This window comes from Elephantulus edwardii, unplaced genomic scaffold (genome assembly GCF_000299155.1).
Source record: "Elephantulus edwardii isolate Elephantulus edwardi_28Jun2011 unplaced genomic scaffold, EleEdw1.0 scaffold00289, whole genome shotgun sequence".
NCBI lineage: Eukaryota > Metazoa > Chordata > Mammalia > Macroscelidea > Macroscelididae > Elephantulus > Elephantulus edwardii.
Window position 1 is genome coordinate 724,313 of NW_006400039.1, and position 23,315 is coordinate 747,627.

Genomic DNA, 23,315 nt, shown 5'->3' on the forward strand with positions numbered 1-23,315 from the left:
CATTTTACACTTCCACCAACAGTGAATAAGGGTTCCAGTTTCTCCACAACCTCGCCAGCATTTGTTGCTTGCTGTTCTGTTAAATTTTGCTATTGCAATCTATTCTTGGTCCTTTGACAAGTCTTGGGATTATCAGCCCCGGGGTGGGGCGGGGTGGTCATGACCTTGCTCCCACAGTCTATGATGTAGCATGTGATGTGCTCTGGGGACAGTTCAGCTGTCACTGATGACTGAGTGAGAGGAGGAGCCACACCTCGGATGTGCCTGGAGGTGCTGCGTCCAGCTCATGGAATCAGGGCAGGACTGCGGGTGACGGATGACGCTGGGCTTGATCTCATGTCTGGGTCACCAGAGAAGGAACAAGTAGGGCCAGGGAAAGCCCATGGGAAGTGACCTCAATTCTTGTGCCATCTTTCAGGGAGGACAAAATGCTGCTCGCTCCGCCTGGTGGCCTGGCTTCTGATTGCTGGCCTGACCATCTTTGGGTAAGAGCCCTGTGAGTGCTGGGCAGGCTGGGGGGAGACGCAGGAAGTCACTGCTGTGGGACCTGGCCTGCACCCAGCTGTGCGGAGCATCAGCCCTGGCCCCTGGTGTGTCACCCATAACTCACTCTCATAAATAAGCTGCCCATTGCCTAGAGGGGAGGTCACTGTCTTCCCCACTCCGCATGGGAGCAGATGAGGCCTGGTCCAGTGCTGCCCCCATGGTGAGGTGGGGACAGCTGATGAGGTGGGGGTGGGGGTGGGGTGTGAAGCCAAGGTCATGAGTCCACCCCTTGTGGGCTGGCATGTGTGCAAATGGCCAGTTGCACTCCCAGGCCCCGGGGGCAGTGTCCTCCCAGCTGCAGCAGGTCCTCCTGTGTGGGCCTCTTGGCCGGGATGGAAGGAGAGCTGGCCTCTCTCAGGTGTGGCCTGTAACACCTTTTATCTCACCCGCTGAGGGGGCCTGACTGAGGGTGGGCTCCGTACAAGGGCTTTGCAGGAGGCGGACACACAGACAGCTCTGTCATGCCCTCTCTGACAGTGGGCTCTAATGTCCTCCCCACAGCTACTGTCTCCTGAGTCTGGGGGGCCAGCAGGTGTGCGGTACGCTTCCTGTGGACAGTGTGCTTCCTAGGGCAAGGTGAGCTGGGGTGCAGGGGGGTGGCCCCAAGAAGTCAGGTCCTGTGGTGATGGAGCTGTGCTTACGGCTCTGGAGTCCCCCCAGTGGCTTCCATACTGGGGTCCCTGGCCTGCGTCACCCTCAGGCTCTGCCTGTGTGGCTTGACACCCTGAGTGGCCTTTTCTCTCTGTGACTCCACAGCACTCACATCTGTTTGCATTCAGGCTGACTGTCCGGTGGGGGAAGTCCATAGCGACCCAAACCTTTGTTCAGTCCCCACTCCAAGACCGTGAAGGGTCTCCAAGGCAGCGATCTTTCCAGAAGCAGATGGCTGCATTTTTCTCCCCTGGGTCCACCAGGGGATTTGAACCACCAGTGCTTCATGGAGCAGAAACAGGCTTTCCAGTCCTCAACGTGACCCCACTGTTGGTCGTGACCATGTCCCAGTTCCAGCCGGGCTCAGCCAGGTGGTTCTGGCTTGGGCTCTCATGCATGGGTGGATGATGATGGACGATGGACGCTGCAGCCCCTGGTATCCCGGGTGGTAGATGCTGGCTTGCAGCCCAGGGGCCACCTCGGCTTCCTCTCAGCCTGAGTGAGAGTCCACCATCGTGTGCCCGAGAGCCCATGCAGGGGCTGCTTTGCCATCTGTGATGAGCTTCCAGAAGAACTCAGTTCACTGCATGCCGTGTATCAGACTGGCCTGCCGGTCACGTGCAGCAGGAGGGAAGGGGGGTCCCTGGGGATGGGTCTGCGGACACCACACTGCTCACCCTCTCTTGGGACCAGCACAGGGCTCTGCCGGGTGCCCACGCCTGCCACTGTGTGCCTGTGTCCGTACCAAGGACTCTAACCCTCTTTGTGTCCCTCTCCTGACAACACTGCAGCTCCGCTGGCCGCTGACTACTGCTAGCAAACGTGGCTGAGGACACATGGGCACAGCACCGGCCACTGCTGTGGAAGGAGTGGGCCCCAGACGGTCACTTGAACCTGGATTCTTATTTTGCAGTGTGGTTGCACAAGATGCCGACGTCCTGCAGGTTGTAAAGTTACCGAGGTGCGTCCCTCCCTCCATGACATCAGGACCCCTCGCCCTTGTCTGTCCACGGGAGTGAGAAAAGGCAATTGCCTCTCCACCAGCCTCCTCAAAGACTCTGGGCCACCTCACCTTTCAGCTGCCTAGCTGTCTCCCTCTGGCGGGTTGTGTGCTCTGGGCAGGGTAACTGTCCTCCTGGTTTGCTGGGACTTAGCCTGTCAGTGCTGAAATAGGAAGGTCCCAGGCTCCAGGACGAGGTGGCCACCCTCCGGCTAAGCTCATCACAGAGGTTCACCTGATTGCTCCTGGTGCTGTGACCCTCAGCTGTGGAGAGTGCACTGCACCAGCCTTTGCAGGGGTGGCACCTGGGGGGCAGCCAGACACTGCTGGAGCTGCTACTGTGACATCCGGGTTATGTGGACGTCACTCCCCTGCAGCCCAGATGTGACCCTGGGCTCTGAGAGCACTGAACTGCCAAGGCCACCAGCAAGAATCTGGCTGGGAGAGCCTGCTGACCTGGTGGTGTCCAGTCAGAGACAGAGAGGATGTCCACCTTCCACCCTCAGAGAATTCAAACATGACCACTAAGGTCCTTCCCAGCATTTTACCAGAGCAGTGTATCCTGAGGGCAGTGAATCCCATGTACCCATTTCACAGATGGTGAAACTGAGACCCTGCCTTGGGCATTTCCCCTGGTTTCTTCCAGCCACAGTAGGGTGGCATGGCCATTTGAGCCTTGAGGTCCCCAGATGGTACAAATGATCTGTGCTTCTTACCTACCTCAAGATTTTCAGTTCAGATTCTCTTGACGTCCTGACAACAGGCCTGGCCGCCGACTTCTCTTATAATTAGAGCTGAGGCGACCATGTGGGGCAGTTACTCCACGACGTGCAGGCCGCCCTGGGCTTGAGTGGATTTGCTGGCATTGGGTTTGGTCTTGTGGGGGTTTGAGCAGTTACTCCCCACCCCCAGTGTGCAACCTGTGATGTCCAGACTTAGAGGTGTGGTCTTCTGTGTTGCAGGGTGGTGTCCCCCCAGCCGAAGCTGCTGACACCCTCGTGAGTAGCGGCGTGGCATTGTTCATGGTGCTGATGGGAGGTCTCTAGAGGGCCCGTGGGTTCCAGACGCTGCTCTGCCCTGTCCTTCAGTTCTTTCCTACGATCTGAGTGCAGAGACCCCATGTACACCTTTCGCCCTTCCTTTCCTCTGCCTCCCATTTCTGCCTTCTTCTCTTGCCCTCCCCCAGAGGCTGCCGGGGTGGGGGGTCTGCTTGCTGCCCGCTGGGTGCACCCCTCCCTATAGCAAGCTCAGCAGCTATGGGGACCAATGAAACCGAGAACTTCCAGCAAGTCTGAGCCTGAATGTGTGTCCAGTTGATTTCCTGGCAAATGCCAAGTGGTTCTGGAAGCTCCGGTCAGCCGAGGACCCCGAGGAGACGGAGGCTGGGGGAGTCTCGGGAGTGTGCTGCCAGCCCCGTCTTCTCACTGTGCAGTCGGAGCGACGTCCTGGTCCTCACCCCTTGGCTGGCTCCCATCGTCTGGGAAGGGACCTTCGACATCAACGTCCTGAAAGCGCAGTTTCAGAACACCATCATAGGGCTGACTGTGTTCGCCATCAAAAAGTAAGGGTGTGAAGGGGAGCGTCCTGGCTGGAGAGGCAGAAGTGTGAACAGAACTCAGACACACAAGCATGGTCAGGTTCACAGCTTCAGTGGAGACGGTGGAATCTAGCCTTTGAACAGGAGCAAACCTCCCCCCACGGCTCAGGCCTTTAAGGGGGGTGATAACAGCAGAGAGGTGCTCACTCCTTGAAAGAACTAATCAGGCCCAAAGAGCAGCCTTTGCCCAGAGATAAAGCTTGGAAGGCGAGAAGGGGTGGGCTGGGAGGGCGGTGGCGAGTCCCAGGAGGGAGGGGGAAGAGGGCAGGGACACAGTGGGGACTTAATGAATGTCATGGAGAATGCATCTGAACAGTGGAATGGAAAACCAATCTGCATCAGAAACTTTCACCCAAACCCCAGTAAAAAGTGAGGGGAAGGTGAGGGGGGCCCTTACGGAGGCCCCACTGCCTCTCCCTCGGGCGCAGGTACGTGGTCTTCCTGGAGCTCTTTCTGCGGACCGCAGAGCAGCACTTCATGGTGGGACACAAGGTCAACTACTACATCTTCACTGACCGGCCGGCCAATGTCCCGAGTGTCCCCCTCCAGGAAGGCCGGCAGCTGGTGGTCCTCGAGGTCCGGAACTACACCCGCTGGCAGGACATCTCCATGCACCGTATGGAGATGATCAGCAACTTCTCCGAGCGGCGCTTCCTCCACGAGGTGGACTACCTGGTGTGCGCCGACGTGGACATGAAGTTCAGCGACCACGTGGGCGTGGAGATCCTGTCCTCCCTGTTCGGCACCCTCCACCCAGGTTTCTATTCCGCCCAGCGCCAGGCCTTCACCTACGAGCGCCGGCCCCAGTCCCAGGCCTACATCCCCAGGGATGAGGGGGACTTCTACTACATGGGGGCCTTCTTCGGGGGCTCCGTGCTGGAGGTGCACAGACTCACCAAGGCCTGTCACCAGGCGATGATGGCGGACCAAGCAAATCACATTGAGGCCGTGTGGCATGATGAAAGCCACCTCAACAAGTACCTGCTGTACCACAAGCCCACCAAGGTGCTGTCCCCCGAGTACATGTGGGACGAGCAGTTGCTGGGCCGGCCCCCCATCATGAAGAGGCTGCGGTATGTGGCTGTGCCCAAAAACCACCAGGCCATCCGGAACCGATGAGACTGCCCTGTCTACACTGACTGGAAGGCTGGCAGTAGATGTTAGTGCTTCTGTTGTTTTCATAGGAGATTGGCCAAAATTGGGTGACCTGTGTCCATTCCCCATGGTGTCCCCTCTGGAGTGGCTGCCACCAGTCACCAAACAAACTGGTGAGAACAGAAGGAGCTTCCACAACGGACACTGCTGTTTGCTCCGTCACATATGTTAGCCATCACTCCTTTCCTCCACCTGCCGACCGATTTCTTCCTCTAGTTGCAGACATCAGGACACTTTACCATTAAACACTGGAACACACCAAGATACACTGGAGTTCCACGTTTGTCTGGATTTCTTTCTTCGGGGTAGAATTTCTCTCCTGTGGATGTTCACTCCCAGATGTGAAGTGGACCATTTGGTGAGTGTTGTCCAGTGCATCTTCTTAGTCATCCTGGCTCCTGCCATAAAGTCAATACAAGTAACTGCAGAGAAGGCTGCCCATCTCTCCCTCAAGGCTGCCAGTGGACTTGAACTTCCAGAGACTCACAGCCTCTGAGTTTGCAAGGCCACTTGCTAAGGACCACACCACTCAGCTCCCTCTTGGTCATCTAGTCTTGGTGTGACAGAAATACCACAGAGAATGTTGTTCTTCCACCATTTAGACATTAGAGCTCTGAGTGCAAGAGTGCTGAGTCTTGAGAGAGCTCTCCTCTCACTGTCTGCTCTGGAGTGAAGATCCTGATGGAACTTCTGCTCCAGGCAATCTTTCTTTCTTGATTCTTTTGAATTTATGATTTCAGTTATTGTTAAGTGCCATAGAGTCATAGATGACCCATAGTGACGCTATGAATTAAACTCTTGAACACCAAACTTTCATCTTTTCTCCAAATTCATAGAGTTTCCGGAGGCAAGCTTTTCTAGAAGTGAATTGCCATTCCTGCCCCCAGGCCTGTTTTATTCGGGAGATCCACAAAAACCAGGCCTGAGGGCCACAGGCCAGATGGCCCAAAAGGCTTTTTAAATACGAGGCCAAATCTAATCAGCTCACACCCTAATGTGAGCAATAGCCACACCCTAGTCTCAACCCCAAACCAGAAAATACACCTTTGGAGAATCTGTCCATCCCACTCATCATCCCAGCCCAGAAATAGCCCCAGACTGGCTGCCAAAAGCCTTTTTAAATACAAAGCCAAATCCAATGATTTCAGTAGAAGTTTACAAATCATATTGATTTTTCATTCAGTCCTTCACACACATTTTGGTTTATAGCAATTATAATACCCACACCATCTGATTGTCCCCCTATTACATATTGTCTTTCTATTCACCCATCTCCTCTCTACAAGTGTCTGGAAAGACAGACAGTCTCCTCCAGTGTGAGTCAGTTCTGACTCAGTGGTACATAACAACAACAGTATCTATCTAACTATCCACTTTTACTCCTCTTTCCCATCACGGTAACTATCTAAGAATGATTCTGTTGGTGGTGGTGTTGGTGGTGGTAAACATCATTGAGTCATTTACAACTCATAGTGACCCTCTCAACAACAGATCTGACCCTTGCCCTATTGTGTGCTATCCTCATTAACCCTGAGAAACTCAAGCTATAGTCACTGCCTCAATCAATCTTGTGGAGTGTCCTATCTTTTGCTGACCCTCCACCTTTCCAAGAATAATGGCTCTTTCCAAGAACTGGATACTCCTTAAAAATGAAACAAAATAACCAAAATACATGAGACAGAATTTCACCATCCTTACTTCCTAGCAACACCCTGGCTGTACTTTCTCCAAGACACATTTATTTGTTCTTTTGGCAGTCCATGGAATATTCTACATGGACTCTTCTCCAACACTAAAACTCAAAGACATCTGGTTTTCATCTCTTTTCCTTATTCATTGTCCTACTTTCAGAAGCATAGCAAGTAACTGAAAAGACAATGACTTGAATCAGGTGCACCTTAGTCTTTAAAATGACAACATAGCTCCTTAACACTTGGAGAAGTCCTTGACAGCACATTTTCCCAATGCAACACACCTTTTGATTTCTTGGCTGCTTGAGCCAAGGTTGTCCAACTTCTCAAATTATTTGCTCAGCATACCTATTGACTAAGTATGGAGAAAGTATAGAGCCTAACATATCTTTCTTTTTTTTTTTTTATCTTTCTTGATTTTAGAGCATGCAGTGTTCCCTTGCTCTGTTCAAACAACATTTCTTGGTCGAGGTATAGGTTTCATATAAGCACAATTAAATGTTCTGGGATCCCTTTCTCCTTAATCTTAATCATAACTTGTTACAATCCACACATTCAAATGCCTTTGCATAGTCAATATAGCACAAGCAGCCACCTTGGTATTCTCTGCTTTCAGCCAAGATCCAAGCAACATCAGCAGTGACATCCCTGGTGTGATGGCCTCTTCTACCCTAGCTTCACTGTCTGGCAGTTTCTGTTGATATACTGGCTGAGCCAGGTTTTCTATAATCTTCAGGAACATTTTACTTGTGTGTAATATTAGTGATAACTGTTTTGTAATCGCCACATTCTGTTGGATCACGATTTTTTTTTGGGGGGGGGGCGGGGAATGGAAGAAAATATTGGCCAGGTAGCTGTCTTCCAAATTTCTAGGCACATCTAGGGGTATATCTGTTTGTTGAAACATGTCAATTGGTGTTTGTGGTATTAAGTATTTCTAGTTCAAAATTGCTTTCCTAGCCATTACATTCAACTTGTCATGAGGGTGGGCGAGAATATACAAATAAGGTGTATTAGTCTACCCACAAGGGGACTGGCTAGTCTCACCAGTAAATTGAGCAGATCCAGCAGCAGAATTGGAAGGTCTTAACCCACCAACAAACAAGAAGCAAGAGAATGTAGCATGTTCTTCAGGCCCAGAAATTCTTGTGCCACTTAAAACTTAGCAATGGCTGAAGCAGAGACAGTGGACGTTGGGACTGCTATGGCCCTGGACCAGAGCCTTTTGTCCAAATTTTTAGAGAACTGGGGAGGGGAGAGTCAATATTGGCAGGACTGAGAACTTTGTAACACTGATCTCGAGACTCGAGGCTGAGGTGCCTATGAGCACAGTTCGGGAGCTGTCTTGACTGTATTCTTTTATGAATCTGAGTATTAACCTTTTGACTTCCCCAACATGGTTCTATGTCATCTGTGAGCTATCACACCAGAGTTTGGACCCAGCAAAGGTAGGGGTTGAGATGCGTAGAAAGAGGTACAGGGACCCTGTCTGACCTCATGGGAATTTGGTTTTGTTTTTTGGGGGGTTTTTTTTCAGTTTATAGCAAGTTTTTATTAACAAGAAAGGCTTCCCTTAATTTACATAACTTATATTTTTAATATTAAATAGGATAAGATGTTCAATAAGCCCTCGTGTTTTTATTAATTTACACTCTAGTCCAGTTTTGGCCTCTGAATGCAAATGCTTGCTGTATATTTATATTTTAATAGGCCAAAGTAAAATTATTAGCTATTTTTAAAAGGTAACTATGTTTGAAACTTTTTTTATCATTAGGACATTACATCTTTTCCAGAACAATTTACAGAAATTACACAAAACAACTTATCAAATACAGTACTCAGCAATGTTTTGTTTAGCTGAAATGTTAGTTTCAGTTGTAAAAACCATCTCTAGGTACAAAAAATAATCAGAAACCTTATTGGCTTTAACTTGCTTTTACAAATGTCCTAAGAAATCTTAAGCTAAATATTACTTTCAATACAAAACCCCATTAATTTTTTAATAACTTGGCATCTGATCTCTGTAATTTGTGTACATGCATTAAGTCGTCTCTAAGTAGGAAATCAGGCTAGTTAACACATTAAGTGTTAATAAAAATAAAGGCAGCAACTAATCAATTACCTTGTAACAGAAACAAAGCAACAATTTCAAGTATTGGCGGCATTAGTGCTGACACACTAACACAGTGCTCTGCTACAAAGGAGGAGAAGACAAAGACTGGATTGTTCTCTGACTGCAGCTGCCCTATGGCCGCTCCAACAAGGCTTTCCCCTAAAGGAAAGCTGCAGCACAATTCAATCAGGTTCAATCAGTGGTTAACGGGAGCCAATCCTGGTGGGTGTCTTCCCCACCACCCCCTACACTGGTGCTGTATTATTAAAAACATTAAGTACCTGGAATTTATGCTTCATCAAGAGAGTGTTTGAGTAATTTCCAATGATGTACAGCTCTTTGTGTAAAGAAAGTTCTGTGGTGGCAATTATGTAAAAAAAGTTATTTAAACAATGTGACACATCAGGTATTAGCAATCACAGAGCCTTGATCTGCACACCTGGTAGTCTCTTAAGTTAGGCACACTGTGAAATGCTAAAAGATGGGCCCAGCTGATCTGTGAAGTTTACAGAGCTGCAGAATTCAGGGAATGACTACTTTTCCATTAACCTAACCAGCCCATATAGAGTACACGAAATCAAAAGACTCTGGAAGGCATTACAGATGCAATTAATGAATGGGTAATGCTTTTTGACTAAGTTACCAAATATTGGCAAGCCAATACAGTCATCTTAAACACAACAGAACCCTATCTTGTTGGAATTATAGATTATTTTGGTGAAAAGTTTCTCTCGAGAAATCTCACCAAAATACCAAATCAAAACACTGGTTTTAACAGAATAATTGAGGCAAATCAATATTGCTTTGAAAAGACCCATTTTTTCCCTTTAAGTGAGTTTCTCGGTGAGTGCCAGCAGCCTGTGGACCTGAGTGGCCTGGCCTTATTATGGTGTTGGTCAAAGCCCAGCAAAATTCCCACAACCCAGAAGTTTCACCCTTTAATTCTAGGAGACTCAATATGGCATTATCAATTTCAGTGCACTTTTTCAATAATCGTTACATTTACACAAAAACACTGGATACCTCAGAATTAGACTGTCATCAAACAACACTATTTTTTTCAATGATCCCTTAGTTTGAAGCCCTGCCCCTCTTTGTTTTTATCAAAGTCACAAAGACACTCTCCAGCTTACTTAAAAAAAAAAAAGCCCACCTAAAAGAGTTATAGTTCTTAAATAACCAATAAATACACCGCTGGCTTGGAGACTTGGGGCCTGCCACTGTGCCTCGTGCCACTGTCATTTTTCTCCAAACGCTGCCACTGCCATCGGCGCCCTTATGCTTCCTCTAGCGGAGGCCGTCAATTCTTCAATATCAGCGTTTAATTTGTTTATTACCCATTCTATGGCTTCTCGACCTTTACTAGCATTGGAAGAGATGGTACTCGCCATCAGACTTTCCAGGTAGCTGCTGAGGCTGACGCCCTTGACGATGATGAGGGCTTCCTGAGTGAGAATCGTTTTGCCCGGGTGCTGAGGATGAGGCTCGTAGATGAGCCTCCCGTCCACGGAGACCATATTTGTAAAGGAAATATTAGTGGACTTCAGTTCCATCGTTTCCTCTACTGGGTCAACTACAGAATGCTCCTGCACGTAAGTCTTTGTTCGAGCTGCGCCCGTAAGAGATCGCACCACAGAGGGCCCGCTGGCTGTGCAGCTTGCCCGAGGGGTCCACGTGCCTGTGCAGGACATCGACACCCACCACGCTGGGGTTCATCGGGTTGGGGTACTTCTGCATCGCAGCTGTTGTGACCATTTCCCGGGGGTGGTCAAAGACATGCTCGGAGGTCCAGATCTTCATGGCGTTGGCGACCCGCGTGACGACCCGGCGACCTGCGTGACGACCCGATGGCCGCACTAGGGCCCAAGAAGGCCAAGAGGCGACTCTCGCCCCGGCTCCGCCCCCAGCCGCCCGGGAATTTGTTTTGTGGTGTTGATGCTGTTGGCAGGGACAGTTTCCCTTTGTGAATTGAGTAAAGTTCATATATGGCTGTCCTCATTCTTTTTCTTGTCCATGTTCTTTTTACAGTATTCTATCAATTCCTGGGGATTTTTCCCCCCTAATGCCTTCAATACATTTTTAACTTCTTCCATCTTTGCCATTGTTTCTTGATCATGTTCTATTTCATGAAATCATTCCATATCAGTCAATTGTTTTTGGTATAGTGACTCAATATTCCCTCCATCTTTTTTTGATGCTTCCTGGAACATTCAAGAATTGCCTATAACATCTCTCAGTATCGCAACTTGAGGTTTGGATTTGTTCTTCTTCAGTTCTTTCAGCCTGAGAAATGCTGAAGGAGTTCTTCACTTTTGATTTTCTAACTCTAGTTCTTTGTACATATCCTTATAATAGTTTGCTTTCTTTTTGAGATATTCTTTGAAATACGTTGTTCATCTCTTTGCTTTGTTTTGGCTTCTTGATGCTCTAGTACAATTTTCAGTCTCTTCTGACACCCACTTTGTTTTCTTCTTTCTCCTATGTCTTTGTAATAATCTTCTGCTCTCTTCATGGATGAGATACTTGATGTCATCCTTCACCTCATCTGGTCTTTCATCATTAGAGTTCAAAGCCTCCAATCTGTTGTTGAGTGGTTAAATTCAGGTGGGATAGACTCAAAGTCATATTTTGGCTTAGTGTACTTGTTTTCATTCTTCAGCTTCAGTTTACACTTGCACATGGGTAATTTGATGATCTGATCCACAGTCAACACCTGGCCTAGTTTTGACTGCTGATACTGAGTTTCTCCAATGATTCTTTCTACAGAAGTCATCGATCTGATTCCTATCAGGTGAGGTCCATGTGTATAGTCACCAGTCTCTCTCTCTCTCTCTCTCTCTCTCTCTCCCTCTCCGTCTCCCCTCTCCCCTCTCCCCTCTCTCCTTTCTCTCAGTATTTGCAGTGAATAAATCAAAGCCATTCATTTTCCAGCATCGCTTCTGTCACTACATCCATAATTTCTGACCAGCAGTACTTCTTTGTTACCAACTTTTGCATTTCAGTCATCAATTATTACTGATGCATCTTGATTCCATTTTTAGTTACTAGAAATCCTCACTTTCTGTGGTTGTTGGTGTGAATATTTGATTAACAGTTGTACTGACAGGTTTTCCTTGTATGCATTATGGACGGTACCCTCTCACTCACGATCACATGCATAGCGTCTCTATTACTCTCCACACCCCATGCTGTTTGAACTGCTTCCGACTGAATTTAGAGTGATTCCTTCTATCTTTGTTTACTGGGAACTGTAGCTTTTTATCCTTAAACTAGTAGTATTTTTTTTCTTTTCCCCCCAAATCATCAAAATCTCCTGAGATGACTGAACAATTTCTTCCCCACCCTATAAATATCCATGCATTGCATTAGTGGATTTTTGAGCACAGTTGCAAAAGATCAAGGAATGCAACCTTTGGTATGGATTGCATCTCAATGTTAAGAAAGCAAAGATTCTTATTGCTGGACCAAGAGGCAGTGTCATGATGGATGGAAAGGAGATTTAAACTGTCAACAACTTCATCTTGCTTGGACCCACAATTAACACCATTGGTACCAGCAGTCAGGAAATAAGGAAACACATTGCACTGGATAATCTGCAGTTAGGACCTCTCCAAATTATTGAGGAGTAATGATGCCAGTTTAAGGACTAAGGTGCTTGTGATTCAGGTGTCTGTTTCAGTCTTTCTGATCACTTGCTATGCATATGAGAGCTGGACAATGAATAAGGATTGCAGAAGAAGAATTGATGCCTTTGAGCTGTGGTGTTGGAGAAGGGCACTCAACATTCCACGAACAGATATGTCTTGGAGAGGGTGCAGCCAGAGTGCTCTTTGGAGGCCAGAATGATGAGGCTTCACCTCACGTACTTTGGGCATTATGCTAGGAGGGGATATTCCTTAAAGAGTCACATGATGCTAGGAAGGGTGGAGGGTCGGTGAAGGAGAGGAAGACCCTCAACCAGGTAAATTGACATGGTGACTGCAGCAGTGGGCTCTTCTTGTGTGTAAAGGAGTGTGAGGATTTCATGGGATAGGACAGGGTTAATAAGATTGCTGTGAGTCACATTTGACTTGACAGCACCTAACAACAACAACAAACCTTCACACACCTGGACTAAGTCCTATCTGGTTATGATGTACTGTTCTAGCAAACTTGATTTCTTATCCCATAACATCCACATTCACTAATCCAGTCAATCTGGTTTCTTTTGTGAGTCTCACAGTAGAAGTTGACTTTGTGGTCTAGAAAGCCTAGTAACTTGCACTCAGAGCTGCTGTGAGGTATTTTAATAACCTTGAACTTCATTTTACTTTTGAAACCTGTGAGGCTTACTATAATTTATGGTAGTAATTTTTTGGTAATAAATATTTGATGAGCTCTTCTGGTTACTTCCATTATGATGTATCCAAAATTTCTCCATCTTGTGTTAATATTGATAATTTACACCAGGAAATCCTGGGTCACTTCATCTCAATTTGGAAGTCTTCAATATCTTCTTGATGTTCAAGTTTAGTGGCACTAATACATTTTCAAGAGAACTTAAAAATCTTTGCATTTATAATCCTGTTTCTTTTTATTTGTGTGTGTGTTTGCCCCTCCTTTTCCAGCAGAGCATCTGGTGGATTTGAACAGCGTGCCTTTAGGATTGCAGTGCAGCCTCTTGCCACTAGGCCACCTGAGCTCCTTCTTTTTGTTTCTAAGGCTGTTTTTATGTTTTCCCTCTACTCTTTTTAGCTCTTCTTACGAAGTAGTAGATTTTTGTTTATAAAAAAACAAACAAAAAACAGCAGTTGTTGAGGGAGCTCTGGTGGCCTAGTGGCAGGAAGCTGCACTGCAATCCCAAAGGCACACAGTTCGAATCCACCAGATGCTTTGCTGGAGAAGGAGGAACAAATCTCCTCCTGTACCAGTCAGATCTGATTTGATGGTACATGCACAAAAATAATAAGATAAAATTTAAAAACAAACAAACAAAAAAAACCAACGGTTGTTAAAGAAGCATTTGCTATTTATTTGTTAAATTGTAATTTCTTTCAGGTTTATTATTTTAATCCTTTAATTTTAGAGTAATCTACTTTACATCACATTCTTAAGTAGAAGAAAAGCCATGGTCTTTCCAATTACTTGCTATGCATCTGAAAGTTAGGGAGTAAGGCAGACTAAAGAAGAACCAATGCCTTTGAATTATGGTCTTGGTGGGAAATACTGAATATCTCATCGATTTCCAAAAGAACGATCAACTCTATCTCAGAGGAAGTGCAGCTGGAGTGCTCCTTAGAGGCAAGGATGGGGAAACTTCGTCTCACATACTTTGGGCTTGTGGTCAGGGGGTTCCTGTCCTTAAAAGAAGGATATATTCATACCAGTCATATCCAATTTGATGGTACACACACACACACAAAGAATAAAATAAAAAGAAATTTAAAAAAAAGAAGGACACATTCTGGTGAAGGTGAAGGGTCAGAGAAAGGAGGAAGACTCTCAGTAAGAGTCAATAAGATGGATTGTCACAATTATTGTAACAATGGCTTTAAGTCTATCAGATTGTGAGGACGGCACAGTACAGGGCAGGGTTCGGCTTTCCTATTCACAGGGTTAGTGATTCATCATCAGCTTAATGGCACCTAACAACACACACGTGGTCCTCAACTCAGGGAACACACAGGAATCAAATTGACTGTGTAAAGGACAGTGAAGAAACAGTGTCATCAGAACAAGGCCAAGGTCTGACTGCAGACCAGACCATCAATTACTCATATTCAAGTTTGAACTGAAGCTGAAGAGAATGAAAACAAATCCCAAGAGCCAAAATACAGCCCTGCATTTATTCCCTTGAATTTAAACACCATGTCAAGACCAGATTTGATGCACGGGGCACCAATGACTTTGAGAAGTTGTGGGATGACCTTAAGGACATTAAACATGGAAAAACCAAAAGATCACTAAGTAGCAGTAAAAGATCAAAATGGAAAAAAGAAAAAATAAAAATAGAAGTGAGAAGAGATTCTGAAACTAGCTCTCAGAGATGCCAACGTGAAATGATGAAATAGAGCTGAATAGACATCAAAGGGCAGTTCAGGAAGACAAAGCAAAGTCTTATAGTGAAAGGTGCAAAGACCTTGAATTAGAAAACCAAAAGGGAAAAACATACTTGACATTTCTCAAGCTGAAAGAATTGCAAAAAACACTCAAGGGTAACTCAGACCTGCAATACTGCCGGTTTCTGTGGAGGAGGCCCAGGATTGGGTGGTTTACTGCCGGGTCCTGTCCTATCCTGAACTGTCCTCAGAGCCCCCAGCACCCTCAGGCCCACCATGGCAGTTACTGTGTCAATCCACCTGGTCAAGAGTCTTCCTCTCCATCACTGTCCGTCCACCTTCCCGAACAGGATGGTCCCTCTCCAAGGAGCGGCCTCTCCTAGCAACATGCCCACAGTATGTGAGACAAAGCTTCACCATCTTTGCCCCCGAGGAACACTGGCTGCACCTTCTCCGGGACATACCTGCTGCTGCTTTTGGCCACAGGATATTTATGGCTCTTCTTCAACATCATAGCCAAAGGCATCAATCCATCTTCTGTCGTCCTTATTCACTGTCCAGCTCTCAGCAGCATGCTAGTGACTGCAGAGACCATGGTCTGAATCAAGTGCACCTCAGACTGGCATCATTGCTCCTCCATAATTTGTAGAGGTCCCTGACCATTGACTTGCCCAGTGCAAGACATCTCCTGATCTCCTTACTGCTACTACCTAGAGTATTGACTGTGGGTCCAAGTAAGATGATGTCATTGACACTCTGGTGACCCAGTGGTAAAAGCTGTGGTGTGGTTCCCAAAAGCTTGTGCTTCACATACACCAGCTGTTCTGCAGAAAGATGGACCCTCTCCTCCCGTGCAATTTACTGCTGCTAAAAACCCGCTGAGGGGTCAGCCATGGGTCAGTTCCCTCTTGAGGGCACTTAACATCAACAACAACATATCTGGGGAGGTGGATGGAAACGTAAGAGCCAGGAAATGGCAAGGAGCGGGAAGTGAAGAGGAGGCCACATCCCTGGGCCCCCTAACACCCGCCCACCCCGTGCAGGATAAGTCTCAACAAGGCCAGGGCGGGGTCTGCACGAAGAAGTGGGTGAGGACTGTGAGCTGGTGCTGGGGACCTCAGAGCCTGGACAGGACCTAGGGCCAGAGGGAAGAGGCCATGGGGGTGAGGTGCCCCTGCAGCAGCCCCAGACCTGGCCTGAGGCCCTCCAGCCCTTCCCAAACACTGCGGGGGAGTTCATCCACCTTGACCACTCAGTTCTGAGGATGCACCTCTCCTGACCCTCAGTTCACGTTCACAAATTGGCCACCGCTTGTGTCCTCTTCCCGATTCACTATGACTATGAGTGGACACTGGACTCAGAGGGGCTAAAAGAGAGGGCTTTCCTCCCCAGCATATGTGATAAGGAATCCAAGGCCTGGCTCTGATGACTGCTTCCTGCTCCAAGTATAGGTTTTACATAGCACAATCAAACGTTCTAGGATTCTCATTCTTCTCAGAGTCAGCCACAGTTTGTTATGATCCACACAGTCAGATGCCTTTGCCTAGTCAGTGAAGCACAGGCATTGCTCTGGTACTCGCTGCTTTCAACCAAGATCCATCTGACATTAGCTATAATATCCCCAATACCATGGCCTCTTCTAAACCCAGCCTGCACTTCAGACAGTTCTCTGTTGTGTTCCAGTAGTTTTTGGATAATTTTCAGCAGAATCTTGCTTGCATGTGATATTGATATTATTCAATAATTTTCGCACTGTTGGGTCACCTTTCTTTGGGATGGGAACACATATAGATCTCTTCCAGTCAGCTGGCCAGGTGGCTGTCCTCCAGATTTCTTGGCACAACTTGGTGAGCACATCCAGAGCAGCAACTGTTTGTTGAAATATGTCAATCGGTATGCCATCAATTCCTAGGACCTTGTTTTTTACCAATTCTTTCAGAGCAGCTTGAACTTCTTCCTTCATCACCACAGGTTCTTGCTCATACGTTGTTTCATGAAATTCTTCTATGTCCACCAATTCCTTTTGGTTCAGTGACTCTATACTCCTTCCATCTTCCAATGCTTGTTGTTAAAAGGGGCTGTTCTTAGATAGAGACATCATGCTAAGAAAGGTAGAGGCTCAGTGAGTGAGGCAGCCCTTCAGTCAGATGGCTTGATACAGTGATGCAGCAGTGAACTCAAGTGTGTCGGAGGCGATGAGGGTGACGCAGGACAGGCAGGACGCAGGACAAGGTTTAGAGCTCCTGCTCATAGGATTGTTAGGACTCACACTCAGCAACACCCAACAACAACAACATTGCCACTGAGTCGGAAGTGACTCACTGCTGACCTCTGGGGGGCGTTTCGTTTTGTTGTTAGATGGTTTTGAGTCAACTGTGACTCACAGAGACTCTGAACAGGATTCTGAGCCTTGCTCTTCCCTGTGCCATCCTCATCATCTCTGATCTACTTGAGCCCACCGTTACCATCACTGTGCCAGTCCACCGTGTTAAGGGCCTTCTTCTCTCACGCTGACCCTACACCTTTCCCAACATGGTTTTTCCCCAAGGCTGGCACCTCCCAACAACATGCCCAAAATACATGAGATGAAGCTTCACCACCCTTTCCTCCAAAGAGCACCCAGGCCGAACTGTCTCCAAGACAGATCTGTCAGCTCGTTTGGCAGCCCGTGAGCTACGCAGTTCTCTTCTCCAGCACCACAGTGCAAAAGCACAGCTTCTTCTTCTGTCATCCTTACTCACTGACCATGTGTGCCAAGTGATTGAAAAGACCGTGGCCTGGATCGTGGCACACCTTGGTCTTTAGACTGATGTCACTGCTCTTTAGTACTTTGGAGACATCTTTGACAGCAGAATTTCCCAATGCAACATGTTTTTGTTTTGTTTTGTTTTTTCATAGTTAATACAAACTTCATTTACAGAAGACTCTTCATGGGGGGAGGGGTGGGCAGGTAGAAAAGTGCAACAATAAATGAATGGAAATCCAAAGTCTCTGCTAACTTTCATTAAAATAAAAAAAAAAAAGAAATTGGAAAAAAAAAAAGACTCTTCAAATGAGTTGTACCATGCCATGCATTCATTCAGACACACTGACCCACAACACAGCTTTTGATTTCCTGGCTGCTGGTACCAAGGATGTTATCGATCCAAGCAAGATGAAATCCTTGACAACTTCAGTCTTCTCTCCGTCTCACACAGTGTTGCCTGTTGGCCCAGTGGTGAGGAGTTTTGCTTTCTTAATGTTGGGATGTAATCCATATTGAAGGCTATAGTACTTTATTTCTGCAGCAAGTACCTCAAGTTATCCTTGAACTTCAGCAAATAAGATTGTGCCATCTGCCTAACACAGTTGTTGAGGAGTCTTCCTCTGATCCTGATGCAACCTTCTTCTTCATAAAGTCCACCTTCTAGAATTGTCTACCCTGCATACAGATTGAATAGGAATGAAGAAAGGACACCACACACCTTTCTTGATTTAAAACCATGCAGTGTTTCTTGGTCTAGGGATAGATAGGTTTCACAGGAGCACAATTAAGTGTTCTGGGATTCCTAGGCTTCTCAGTGTCATGATCCACATAGCCAAATGCCTTTGCATAGTCAACAAAAGACATACAGACATTCTTCTGGTAATTTCTGCTTTCAGCCAAGATCCACCTGATATCAGCAATGATATATCCTGGGTGCCATAGCTTCTTCTGAATCCAGCTTGCATTTCTGGCACTTCTATGTTAATGTGCTATTCTAAACTTTTATTATAATCTTCAGCAAAGTTGAACTTGCACGTGATATTTTTGACAATGTCCACTTCCATGTCAGTGGGTATTCCAACAATTCCTGGGGCCTTATTTTTTGCCATTTCTTCAATGACGTATAACTTCTTCCATCATCACTACTGTTTCTGGTCATATGCTCCTTCCTATACTGTTTCTGTGTCAGCAGCTCTTTTTGGTACAGTGACTGTGTGTTCTTTCCCGTGCTCCCTGGGTCATTCAACATTTTCCTCATAGCATCCCTCAGGATCTCAAGTTGAGGCTTGACTTTGTTTTTCTGTTCTTTGAGCAGGAAAAATGCTGAATGAGTTCTTCCCTTTTCATTTTCTAACTCCAGGTCTTTGCACATTTCATGATAGTACTTTGTTTTATCTTCTCAAGCTGCTCTTTGAAATGTTCTGTTCATCTTGACCCACCTGTGGGAGAGGCTTTCTCTTTGTGTCAGCACTGGGAGGGCCCTTCCACCCTCAGCTTCCATGCCCACCTCCTTGGCATCATCTCGTCATGTCTGCCTACTTAATCTCCTTTTCTATCAAGACACTGTTGATTCAAGATACAGTTTACACTCATCTTGCCTCATACACCCCCAAAACAGCCTACTCCCGATAGTGGTTATATAACCACAGGCATGGAGGTTAGGATCACAACACATGTTCTGAGGGGCACAGGCCAGTCTGTGCTGGGGTCTCTTGCATGATAATCCCCTAACTGGAATGACTGCTCTGCGATGCCTTTGAGTCGGGGTGTTCTGAATACCCGGTGGACTGACAAGAGAACAAACAGCTCTGTCTTGGACAAAGTGAGACCAGCGTGCTCCTTGGAAGCAAGAATGGTGAAGCTTCATCTCACATACTTTGGGCTTGTAAGACGAAGCCAGTCCTTGGAGAAGGACATCATGCTCTGAAAGGCAGAGGGTCAGACTAAGTCAGGGAGGAAGAGCCTGGACAGGATGGATTGACCGCGGCCAGCAGTGGGCTCAGGTGTCTCAGAGATGGGGAGGATGGCACAGGACAGGTGTTCTCATAGTTTCTCATAGGGTGGCAAGGAGTCGCAGTCGGCTAGTTCCCTATGAACCCATCTGCAAGGACATCCTTTGCCCCGGCCCAGGCTGAGCTCCGCGGGGCTGGACCACGTGCGCCAGGACCGGGGACCCGGAATGCAGCTGCCGGCGGCTTCCACCAGGGGGCGCAGCGGCAGTGGGCGGGGCCACGCGGCGCAGACGTGGATTGGCCCTCGCGGGCCGCCGTCTGGACTATAAAAGGGCGTGGCCTCGGTGCGAGTGTCCTTTCCGGGCGGCGGAGGCGGCTGGGCGATGGCCGTGCGGTGGCCGTGCGATCGCCGTGCGGTGGCCGTACGATCGCCGTGTGGTGGCCGTGCGTGGGCTTCCTTCGGCCCTTCGCGTGGACGTTTGCCGCCGATGCCCCACGTCCGCCCCCTGCCCTGTAGATGTCCACCGCCTCTGGACCCGTCGCCTCCCTCCTGGGCCTCTTGGGGTCTCCGTCCGCGCGGGGTGCGTGGGGGGCGGGCAGCTGCAGGTACGCGCACTGTCCCCCGGCGGCCGCCCCCCCGCATCGGCGGGGCCATTGCTGGTCATCGACCCCGCGGGGCGCGGCCCGGGGTCCTGCTGATGGGCAGGCTCGCGGCGGGGGGGGGGAACCTAGCTCTGATTGACAGCCGGGGCGGGGACCCCAGGGCGGGGGATGAGTAGGTTCGGGGTGGATCGGGACATCCACGTGGCGGCTGCAGTGGGGACCCCCCCCAAGGAGAACCTGCGGGTTTCAAGGTCACGGCAGCTGCCGGGTGACTTACACCGACGCCTGTGTGACATGATCCCGGGGAGCCTGGCGGTCACCCGTCCCTGGCCGGCTCTCTAGGGACCCTGCCTGCTGGAAACAGCTGCCCGGGCGCCGAGATCGCGGGGTGAGGTGACACTGGAGCTGGGACAGGTGCACTCCAGAACCTGCAGCGAAGCCTCTCGCGTGACATTCTCTCCATGACCGCCGGCACAGGTCAGTCCTGGGTGTCCCCGGAGTGTGGGGCGCGGGGTCCTGCCCCCAGAGGCGTTGCAGGGCGGCTGTGGTGCCTCCCCTGTGTCATTGGGGGCGGAGAGCACCTAGGCCCTGTCTACGCTCTGTGTTCTGCAGTGAACTCTCTGAATGATTAGCGGCCTCACAGGCTCCCCCAAAGCCCCTGGCACTTAGGAGGGGCAGGTCCTGTCACTGGTGAGGAAAGTGGGGGCGCTGGGGTTTCCCGGGGGTGGGTGAGCGTATACCCTCTGAGTGGGTGAGTTATTTTGGTCCATTAAAATGTTGACATTTGATGTTTAAGTAAGCTGCACTTGTCTGGAGTAGCCTAGATGTGCAGCAGAAACTCCAGCCCTTCAATGCTGAGGATGGAGAATACTCCCCCCGAACTGCTTGTTTTATTTGAACAGTTCTAAATTTGTTGTGTGCTGTTGGTAGTTTTAGATCCCCAAAAGGTGGTTTTGGATAAACGTGTCTAATTTTATCCTGGCTTTTGGGGGTGATGTTTACAGCAGCCAGGACTGGGTGTCACATGGATGTGCCCTGATTTTCACCTTGGTCAGGCCCTCTTAAGACACAGCAGCCTGGGGGCCTTGCCGCCCTTTGTGGTGAGTGGCTGCTGTCCTGGGACCCTCGGGTCTGCTGGGGTTCAGCTCAACACTGACCCAGAGCCTGACGCTGCTGCTGGTTCCCATCCAGGAAGGAAGATGATAGCCTTCTCTGAGAGTTGATGTGGATGCTGGCCACGTGACCTCCTCACTGCCGGGCATGCACACACCCAGGTAAGAGGGGAGGCAGCCCCGTCCCAGTGTGCCTTGCGTGTGTTGGGGGGGGCTGGGCAGGAGGACTGGCTGCCCTGGACCTGTCAGCACCACATGTGTGGCCGCTCTGCTGTACCTGAGGCATCGGGGCAAAGAGGAAGTGGCTATTTCTATGCTCAGTGTTCAACCCGCAAACACTCAATGCTTTCTAGCCTGACAGTCCTGATGGGGTGGCCGGACAACTGTGGCCTTTTGTCTGGTGAGCCATGTGTGGTGGGGGTTCCTTGAGCCCAAGGAAACATGCTGGGCCTTCTAGGACGCCCCTTCCTCCAGGGAGTGGGGACACAGGAAAGGACCAGGGAGTGGGTGCATTTTAAGTTCCTTGAACCCAGTAAGCTGTCACGTGTTTTTTCCAAAATCATCTTTTTAAAAATAGCCTGAACAACTAAAATACAAAGTGTGAGAACCCCATTCTCCACCCTCACAGGGAGGTCCTGGGTTTGGCACACGGGTGCCAAGGGTGGGGCCAGCAGTGTGCTGGGCTCCTGTCAGCAGGAGGTGCTGGTCCTCTACCTGACTGGCTTCTGTCTACAGGTGGGGACCCTGCAGAAGCCAGCTGGCCCGTCCACTCTGAGGTGAGGATTCTGGCTCTCCTTCCACCAAGGGGCCCTGTGCAGGTGGCCAGCCCAATCCTGGGGCTGTGGAGCCCAGAGGCGATGAGCAGGGGCAAGAGGCTGGCTGTGGAGAGGTGGCTTGTGTCCGCAGGCAAGGACAGCAAGGTCCTGTGTAGGCAGATGCCACTGGCTCAGCTCTGAGCTGGTCTCCTGTTTTGCTGCGCAGTTGGTGACCCCGCTGCTCACCGCAGATGACAGGTCCCAGCTGGACTTTGTGCTGGAAGGGACCAGCAGGTGAGCCCTGCCCAGCTGAATGGCATCCTGGGGCACAGTTCTGCCTCTGGCAGGAACAGGGCTGACAGTTGGGAGCTTGGAAGAAGTCCTGAGATGAGTTTTCAGAACTGTCTTCCCACACAGAAGACCCTCTGCTTCCCCGAGCACCCCCGCGGGGGACATGGCCGGTGGGGTTACACACAGCCTGCCTCCAGTGAGTGGTTTCTGTTGGCAGTGAGAATAAATTGATGTTGAGCTGAATGGATGGATTGCGTTTCCGGTCTGATTTGCTGAGGCTGTTGGAGGGGAGCCCGTCTTGCCTGCAGGGGAGGTGCTCCGGGTTGTCCACCCCTGGGGGGCAGATAAGCCCCCTCCCAGCCCCACTGTGTTGTGTGTGTGGGGGGTGCTGCTGTTGAAGAGTAAGGTTCAGCTTTACTGGATCCTGGTTTCCCCCACATCCAGGTCCCTCATCTACCCTGGACCGGGGTTCAGCCCACGTGGAGTTGGGGCTGTCTGCTCGCTGCTCCGACCGCACACCTGGGCAGGGTAGACCTTCAGGTGCAGCTTACAGGCCTCCCTGGTGACCCAGGCCGGGGGGGTGGGTGCTGGGGGCCTGACAGTTGACAGTGAGGTCTGCCCCTGTTAGGTTCCACAGTGTCATGCTTGAGCTGCAAGGTGGCCTCTGGAAGAATTTTCTGTCCAGGCTGCCCTGGCCCAGGGCGTCAGTGTCAGGGGGTCCACGCTAGTGGAGCCGGTGACCCTTCCACACACACCCTGAGCATGGGGTCTAATTACCCTCTGGCTGGGTGCAGACCCACGGGGAGCTGGACGGGCAGGCGCACCCTGTCACTGCCCACTGCCTCAGTGGGCCTCCCTTGTGCCCTTACTCCCCGCTGTCCAGCAGATGGGGACCTATAGTGATTCTGGAGGTGATAATCTGCACCGGAGCAGGGTTTTAAGGACCAAGCTCTTAACCGCTGCACCACCAGGGTTCGTTATCCTTAATCCTCCCCTACCCGGCTAGGGTGAAGTGTGTTAGCAGGTGCTGCCAGGGGTGCAGTGGTCAGGGCCCATGTCCCTCCC

At 49.3% G+C, this 23,315-nt stretch overlaps 2 protein-coding genes across 2 annotated transcripts; one reads left to right on the forward strand and one right to left on the reverse strand.

Moving 5' to 3' along the window:
- Nucleotides 1-414: 414 nt before the first annotated feature.
- Nucleotides 415-4,913, forward strand: LOC102844320 (histo-blood group ABO system transferase 1-like; the record flags this gene model as incomplete). Its single annotated transcript, XM_006900628.1, has 6 exons — nucleotides 415-485; nucleotides 1,048-1,122; nucleotides 2,111-2,158; nucleotides 3,160-3,195; nucleotides 3,630-3,758; nucleotides 4,223-4,913. Coding segments are annotated over 6 exons (1,050 nt in total), but the record flags the coding sequence as incomplete, so codon positions are not given.
- Nucleotides 4,914-9,991: 5,078 nt separating this feature from the next.
- On the reverse strand, nucleotides 9,992-10,553 carry LOC102855468 (protein slowmo homolog 2-like). The gene is made up of 2 exons (XM_006900568.1): nucleotides 10,385-10,553; nucleotides 9,992-10,317 (listed from the first exon to the last, which is right to left on the reverse strand). The coding sequence occupies exons 1-2, from the start codon at nucleotides 10,551-10,553 to the stop codon at nucleotides 9,992-9,994; spliced, it is 495 nt and encodes a 164-aa protein (XP_006900630.1).
- Between the last annotated feature and the right edge of the window lie 12,762 nt (nucleotides 10,554-23,315).